The 8,039-nt window shown below is 51.5% G+C and overlaps 1 protein-coding gene across 1 annotated transcript; it reads left to right on the forward strand.

Moving 5' to 3' along the window:
- The first annotated feature begins 292 nt into the window (after positions 1–292).
- On the forward strand, positions 293–7,368 carry LOC139394331 (noelin-2-like). The gene is made up of 3 exons (XM_071142375.1): positions 293–464; positions 2,578–2,751; positions 7,048–7,368. The coding sequence occupies exons 1-3, from the start codon at positions 297–299 to the stop codon at positions 7,366–7,368; spliced, it is 663 nt and encodes a 220-aa protein (XP_070998476.1). The 5' UTR covers positions 293–296.
- Positions 7,369–8,039: the final 671 nt, after the last annotated feature.

Raw genomic sequence — 8,039 nt, forward strand, 5'->3', positions numbered from 1 at the left:
TCCCCTCTCCCTCTCCCTTTCCCTCTCTCTCTCTCTGTATGGATGGGTACTACAAGTGTGTTTGAGTACTGAACCATATGGGACTTAATTTGAAGACAGAACTTAATTATCTCTCTCTTCTCTCATTGTCTCTCTCTCTCCTCTCTCTCTCTCTGTCTCTCTCGCTCTAGTCTCTCCTCTGTCTTTTCTCTCTGTCTCTCTCTCCTCTCTCTCTCTCTCTCCTCTCTCTCTGTCTCTCTCTCCTATCTCCTCTCTCTCTCCTCTCTCTCTCTCCTCTCTCTCTCTAGGTGTGGTCTATGGATGGTTACTATAAGGGGAGGCGTGTATTAGAGTACAGGACCATGGGAGACTTCACTAGAGGACAGAATTTTGTTCAGCACCTCTTACCTCACCCCTGGGCCGGGACAGGTCATGTGGTCTACAACGGATCACTGTACTACAACAAACACCAGAGCAACATACTGGTATGTTACACTACACTACACTACACACACACACACACACACACACACACACACACACACACACACACACACACACACACACACACACACACACACACACACACACACACACACACACACTACACACACACACACACACACACACACACACACACACACACACACACACACACACACACAGACAGACAGACCGGCGTTAGGTGTAGGACAGGGGGACAAAGAGAGAGGGGTGACAGGAGTCGAGGAGACAGGGGAGACAGGGACACAGAACAGGGGTCAGTGTGTATGTCCCCCTGTTTCCCCTGTCTCTGTGGTCCTTGTTTCCCCTCTCTCTGTGTCTCCCGGTATCCCCTCTTTCTGTGGTCCTTGTTTCCAATCTCTCTCTGTCCCACGGTTTCCCTGTTTCCCCCTCTCTGTGTCCCCCTGTCTCCCCTCTCTCTGTGTCCCCCTGCCTCCCCTCTCTCTGTGTCCCCCTGCCTCCCCTCTCTCTGTGTCCCCCTGCCTCCACTCTCTCTGTGTATCCCGGTATCCCCTCTCTCTGTGTCTCCCTGTTTCCCCTCTATCTGTATCCCCCTGCCTCCCCTCTCTCTCTGTCCCCCTGTCCTCTCTCTGTCCCCCTGTCCTCTCTCTGTCCCCCTGTCCTCTCTCTGACCCCCTGTTCTCTCTCTGACCCTATGTCTTCTCTCTGTCCCCCTGTCCTCTATCTGACCCCCTGTCCTCTCTCTGTCCCCCTGTCCTCTCTCTGACCCCCTGTCCTCTCTCTGTCCCCCTGTCCTCTCTCTGTCCCCCTGTCCTCTCTCTCTGTCTCATATGTCCTCTGTCTGTCCCCATGTCCTCTCTCTGACTCCATGTCCTCTCTCCATCCCCCTGTCCTCTCTCTCTGTCCCCCTGTCCTCTCTCTGTCCCCCTGTCCTCTCTCTCTGTCTCATATGTCCTCTGTCTGTCCCCCTGTCCTCTCTCTGACTCCATGTCCTCTCTGACCCCCTGTCCTCTCTCTGACCCCCTGTCCTCTCTCTGTCCCCCTGTCCTCTCTCTCTGTCCCCCTGTCCTCTCTCTCTGTTCCCATGTCCTCTCTCTCTGACCACATGTCCTATCTCTCTGTCCCCCTGTGCTCTCTCTCTGTCCCCCTGTGCTCTCTCTCTGACCCCCTGTCCTCTCTCTCTGACCCCCTGTCCTCTCTCTGACCCTCTGTCATCTCTCTGACCCCCTGTACTCGCTCTCTGTCCCCATGTCCTCACTCTCTGTCCCCCTGTCCTCTCTCTGACCCCTGTCCTCTCTCTGACCCCCTGTACTCACTCTCTGTCCCTATGTCCTCTCTCTGACCGCATGTCCTCTCTCTGACCCCATGTCCTCTCTCTGACCCCCTGTCCTCTCTCTGACCCCCTGTACTCTCTCTGACCCCTCTTCTCTCTCTGACCCCCTGTCCTCTCGCTGACCCCCTGTCCTCTATCTGACCCACTCTCCTCTCTTTGTCCCCCCGTCCTCTCTCTCTCTGACCCCCTGTCCTCTCTCTGACCCTCTGTCCTCTATCTGACCCCCTGTCCTCTCTCTGACCCCCTGTCCTCTCGCTGACCCCCTGTCCTCTCTCTGACCCTCTGTCCTCTCTCTGACCCCCTCTCATCTCTCTGTCCCCCCGTCCTCTCACTCTCTGACCCCCTGTCCTCTCTCTAACCCTCTGTCCTCTCTCTGACCCCCTGTCCTCTCTCTGACCCCCTGTCCTCTCTCTGACCCCCTGTCCCCCCTCTGACCCCCTGTACTCACTCTCTGTCCCTATGTCCTCTCTCTGACCCCATGTCCTCTCTCTCTGACCCCCTGTCCTCTCTCTGACCCCCTGTCCTCTCTCTGACCCCTGTCCTCTCTCTGACCCCCTGTCCTCTCCCTCTCTCCCCCTGTCCTCTCTCTGTCCCCCCGTCCTCTCTCTCTGACCCCCTGTCCTCTCTCTGACCCCCTGTCCTCTCTCTGACCCCCTGTCCTCTCCCTCTCTCCCCCTGTCCTCTCTCTGTCCCCCTGTCCTCTCTCTGTCCCCCTGTCCTCTCTCTGACCCCCTGTCCTCTATCTGACCCCCTGTCCTCTCTCTGACCCCCTGTCCTCTCTCTGACCCCCTGTCCCGTAGGTGCAGTATCACTTCCGATCCCGTAACGTGGTGCTCCAGAGGAGTCTGAGTGGAGCAGGTTACAACAACACCTTCCCCTACAGCTGGGGGGGGTCTTCTGACATAGACCTGATGGCTGATGAGACCGGCTTCTGGGCAGTCTACACCTCCATACCTAACGCTGGGAACATACTGGTAGGTAGTCTACACCTCCAACATACTGGTAGGTAGTCTACACCTCCATACCTAACATTGGGAACATACTGGTAGGTAGTCTACACCTCTATACCTAACGCTGGGAACATACTGGTAGGTAGTCTACACCTCTAACATACTGGTAGGTAGTCTACACCTCTAACATACTGGTAGGTAGTCTACATCTCTAACATACTGGTAGGTAGTCTACACCTCTAACATACTGGTAGGTAGTCTACATCTCTAACATACTGGTAGGTAGTCTACACCTCTAACATACTGGTAGGTAGTCTACACCTCTAACATACTGGTAGGTAGTCTACACCTCTAACATACTGGTAGGTAGTCTACATCTCTAACATACTGGTAGGTAGTCTACACCTCTAACATACTGGTAGGTAGTCTACACCTCTAACATACTGGTAGGTAGTCTACACCTCTAACATACTGGTAGGTAGTCTACATCTCTAACATACTAGTAGGTAGTCTACACCTCTATACCTAATGCTGGGAACATACTGGTAGGTAGTCTACACCTCTAATATACTGGTAGGTAGTCTACATCTCTAACATACTGGTAGGTAGTCTACACCTCCAACATACTGGTAGGTAGTCTACACCTCTAACATACTGGTAGGCAGTCTACACCTCCATACCTAACGCTGGGAACATACTGGTAGGTAGTCTACACCTCTAACATACTGGTAGGTAGTCTACACCTCCAACATACTGGTAGGTAGTCTACACCTCCATACCTAACGCTGGGAACATACTGGTAGGTAGTTTACACCTCTAACATACTGGTAGGTAGTCTACACCTCCAACATACTGGTAGGTAGTCTACACCTCCATATCTAACGCTGGGAACATACTGGTAGGTAGTCTACACCTCCAACATACTGGTAGGTAGTCTACACCTCTAACATACTGGTAGGTAGTCTACACCTCCAACATACTGGTAGGTAGTCTACACCTCCATATCTAACGCTGGGAACATACTGGTAGGTAGTCTACACCTCCAACATACTGGTAGGTAGTCTACACCTCTAACATACTGGTAGGTAGTCTACACCTCTAACATACTGGTAGGTAGTCTACACCTCCATACCTAACGCTGGGAACATACTGGTAGGTAGTCTACACCTCCAACATACTGGTAGGTAGTCTACACCTCCAACATACTGGTAGGTAGTCTACACCTCCAACATACTGGTAGGTAGTCTACACCTCCAACATACTGGTAGGTAGTCTACACCTCCAACATACTGGTAGGTGGTCTACACCTCTAACATACTGGTAGGTAGTCTACACCTCCAACAAACTGGTAGGTAGTCTACACCTCTAACATACTGGTAGGTAGTCTACACCTCTAACGTACTGGTAGGTAGTCTACACCTCTAACATACTGGTAGGTAGTCTACACCTCTAACATACTGGTAGGTAGTCTACACCTCCAACATACTGGTAGGTAGTCTACACCTCCAACATACTGATAGGTAGTCAACATCTCGAACATACTGGTAGGTAGTCTACGCCTCTAACATACTGGTAGGTAGTCTACACCTCTAACATACTGGTAGGTAGTCTACACCTCCAACATACTGGTAGGTAGTCAACATCTCCAACATACTGGTAGGTAGTCTGCACCTCTAACATACTGGTAGGTAGTCTACATCTCTAACATACTGGTAGGTAGTCTACACCTCCAACATACTGGTAGGTAGTCAACATCTCTAACATACTGGTAGGTAGTCTACACCTCTAACATACTGGTAGGTAGTCTACACCTCCAACATACTGGTAGGTAGTCTACACCTCCAACATACTGGTAGGTGGTCTACACCTCTAACATACTGGTAGGTAGTCTACACCTCCAACATACTGGTAGGTAGTCTACACCTCTAACATACTGGTAGGTAGTCTACACCTCTAACGTACTGGTAGGTAGTCTACACCTCTAACATACTGGTAGGTAGTCTACACCTCTAACATACTGGTAGGTAGTCTACACCTCCAACATACTGGTAGGTAGTCTACACCTCCAACATACTGGTAGGTAGTCAACATCTCGAACATACTGGTAGGTAGTCTACGCCTCTAACATACTGGTAGGTAGTCTACACCTCTAACATACTGGTAGGTAGTCTACACCTCCAACATACTGGTAGGTAGTCTACACCTCCATACCTAACGTTGGGAACATAATGTTAGGTAGTCTACACCTCTATACCTAACGTTGGGAACATAATGTTAGGTAGTCTACACCTCTAACATACTGGTAGGTAGTCTACACCTCCAACATACTGGTAGGTAGTCTACACCTCCAACATACTGGTAGGTAGTCTACACCTCCAACATACTGGTAGGTAGTCTACACCTCCAACATACTGGTAGGTAGTCTACATCTCCAACATACTGGTAGGTAGTCTACACCTCTAACATACTGGTAGGTAGTCTACACCTCTAACATACTGGTAGGTAGTCTACACCTCCAACATACTGGTAGGTAGTCTACACCTCTAACATACTGGTAGGTAGTCTACACCTCTAACATACTGGTAGGTAGTCTACACCTCTAACATACTGGTAGGTAGTCTACACCTCTAACATACTGGTAGGTAGTCTACACCTCTAACATACTGGTAGGTAGTCTACACCTCCAACATACTGGTAGGTAGTCTACACCTCCAACATACTGGTAGTAGTCTACACCTCCAACATACTGGTAGGTAGTCTACACCTCCAACATACTGGTAGGTAGTCAACATCTCCAACATACTGGTAGGTAGTCTACACCTCTAACATACTGGTAGGTAGTCTACACCTCTAACATACTGGTAGGTAGTCTACACCTCCAACATACTGGTAGGTAGTCAACATCTCCAACATACTGGTAGGTAGTCTACACCTCTAACATACTGGTAGGTAGTCTACACCTCCAACATACTGGTAGGTAGTCTACACCTCTAACATACTGGTAGGTAGTCTACACCTCTAACATACTGGTAGGTAGTCTACATCTCCAACATACTGGTAGGTAGTCTACACCTCCAACATACTGGTAGGTTGTCTACATCTCTAACATACTGGTAGGTAGTCTACATCTCTAACATACTGGTAGGTAGTCTACACCTCCAACATACTGGTAGGTAGTCTACATCTCTAACATACTGGTAGGTAGTCTACACCTCTAACATACTGGTAGGTGGTCTACACCTCTAACATACTGGTAGGTAGTCTACACCTCTAACGTACTGGTAGGTATTCTACATCTCTAACATACTGGTAGGTATTCTACATCTCTAACATACTGGTAGGTGGTCTACACCTCTAACATACTGGTAGGTAGTCTACACCTCTAACATACTGGTAGGTGGTCTACACCTCTAACGTACTGGTAGGTAGTCTACATCTCTAACATACTGGTAGGTAGTCTACATCTCTAACATACTGGTAGGTGGTCTAGATCTCTAACAAACTGGTAGGGAGGATGTATGTGTGTGTGTCACAGGTCACGTCTCTCTCTTTCTCATTTATCTCTCTTCCCTCCCTCACTCCGTCGTTCCCTCCCTCCCTCCCTCACCCCGTCGTTCCCTCCCTCCCTCCCTCACCCCGTCGTTCCCTCCCTCCCTCACCCCTTCGTTCCCTCCCTCCCTCCCTCACCCCGTCGTTCCCTCCCTCCCTCCCTCACCCCGTCGTTCCCTCCCTCCCTCCCTCCCTCACCCCGTCGTTCCCTCCCTCCCTCACCCCGTCTTTCCCTCCCTCCCTCCCTCACCCCGTCGTTCCCTCCCTCCCTCCCTCACCCTACTCGTTCCCTCCCTCCCTCACCCCGTCGTACCCTCCCACCCTCCCTCACCCCGTCGAACCCCCCCTCCCTCACCCCGTCGTACCCTCCCACCCTCCCTCACCCCGTCGTTCCCTCCCTCCCTCACCCCGTCGTACCCTCCCACCCTCCCTCACCCCGTCGTTCCCTCCCACCCTCCCTCACCCCGTCGTTCCCTCCCTCCCTCCCTCACCCCGTCGTTCTCTCCCTCCCTCCCTCACCCCATCGTTCCCTCCCTCCCTCACCCCGTCGTACCCTCCCACCCTCCCTCACCCCGTCGTTCCCTCCCACCCTCCCTCACCCCGTCGTTCCCTCCCTCCCTCCCTCACCCCGTCGTTCTCTCCCTCCCTCCCTCACCCCATCGTTCCCTCCCTCCCTCTCTCGTTCCCTCCCTTGTTCCCTCCCTCACCCCCGCCCTCCTTCCCTCACCCCTCCCTCCCTCCCTCACCCCCTCCCTCCCTCCCTCTCTCCAGGTCAGTCGGTTGGATCCTCGTTCTCTCGACATTCTCCAGAGTTGGGACACAGGGTTTCCTAAACGCAGTGCAGGGGAGACCTTCATGATCTGTGGTACCCTATACGTCACCAACTCCCATCTGGCCGGAGCTAAGGTCCACTTTGCTTACCACACCAACTCCTCCAGCTATGAGTACACAGACATCCCCTTCCACAACCAGTACTCTCACATCTCCATGATGGACTACAACCCCAGAGAGAGGGCCCTCTACACATGGAACAATGGACATCAGGTCATATATAACGTGACCCTGTTTCATGTTATACAGAGCGATGGATAGAGGAGGAGAGGAGGGGAGGAGGGAGAGGAGAGAGACTGACGGACTATATCTCTATACAGAAAGAGGAGGAGGAGGAGGAGGAGGAGGAAGAGGAGGAGGAGGAGTGGGAGGGGAGTGGATGAGACACTGATGACTATATCTTGAGAGGAAGAGGAGGAAGAAGAGGAGAGAGAGGAGGAGAAGGAGGACTGATGGACTATATCTGTAGAGAGAGAGGAGGAGAAGGAGGACTGATGGACTTTATCTCTAGAGAGAGAGGAGGAGCAGGAGGACTGATGGACTATATTTCTAGAGAGGGGAGGAGAAGGAGGACTGATGGACTATATCTCTAGAGAGAGGAGAAGGAGGACTAATGGACTATATCTCTATAGAGAGAGGAGGAGAAGGAGGACTGATGGACTATATCTCTATAGAGAGAGAGGAGGAGAAGGAGGACTGATGGACTATATCTCTAGAGAGAGAGAGAGGAGGAGAAGGAGGACTGATGGACTATATCTATAGAGAGAGGAGGAAGAGATGGAGGACTGATGGACTATATCTCTATAGAGAGAGGAGGAGAAGGAGGACTGATGGACTGTATCTATAGAGAGAGAGAGAGGAGGAGAAGGAGGACTGATGGACTATATCTCTATAGAGAGAGGAGGAGAAGGAGGACTGGTTGACTATATATC

Source organism: Oncorhynchus clarkii, unplaced genomic scaffold, assembly GCF_045791955.1.
Source record: "Oncorhynchus clarkii lewisi isolate Uvic-CL-2024 unplaced genomic scaffold, UVic_Ocla_1.0 unplaced_contig_12313_pilon_pilon, whole genome shotgun sequence".
NCBI lineage: Eukaryota > Metazoa > Chordata > Actinopteri > Salmoniformes > Salmonidae > Oncorhynchus > Oncorhynchus clarkii.

Excerpts from the sequence above, each read along its gene's own strand:
- LOC139394331 (XM_071142375.1), top strand. The coding sequence starts at position 297 with ATGGATGGTTACTATAAGGGGAGGCGTGTATTAGAGTACAGGACCATG. Across the intron at positions 465-2,577 it reads AACACCAGAGCAACATACTG|GTGCAGTATCACTTCCGATC; the intron begins GTATGTTACACT and ends CCTGTCCCGTAG. Across the intron at positions 2,752-7,047 it reads CTAACGCTGGGAACATACTG|GTCAGTCGGTTGGATCCTCG; the intron begins GTAGGTAGTCTA and ends CCCTCTCTCCAG.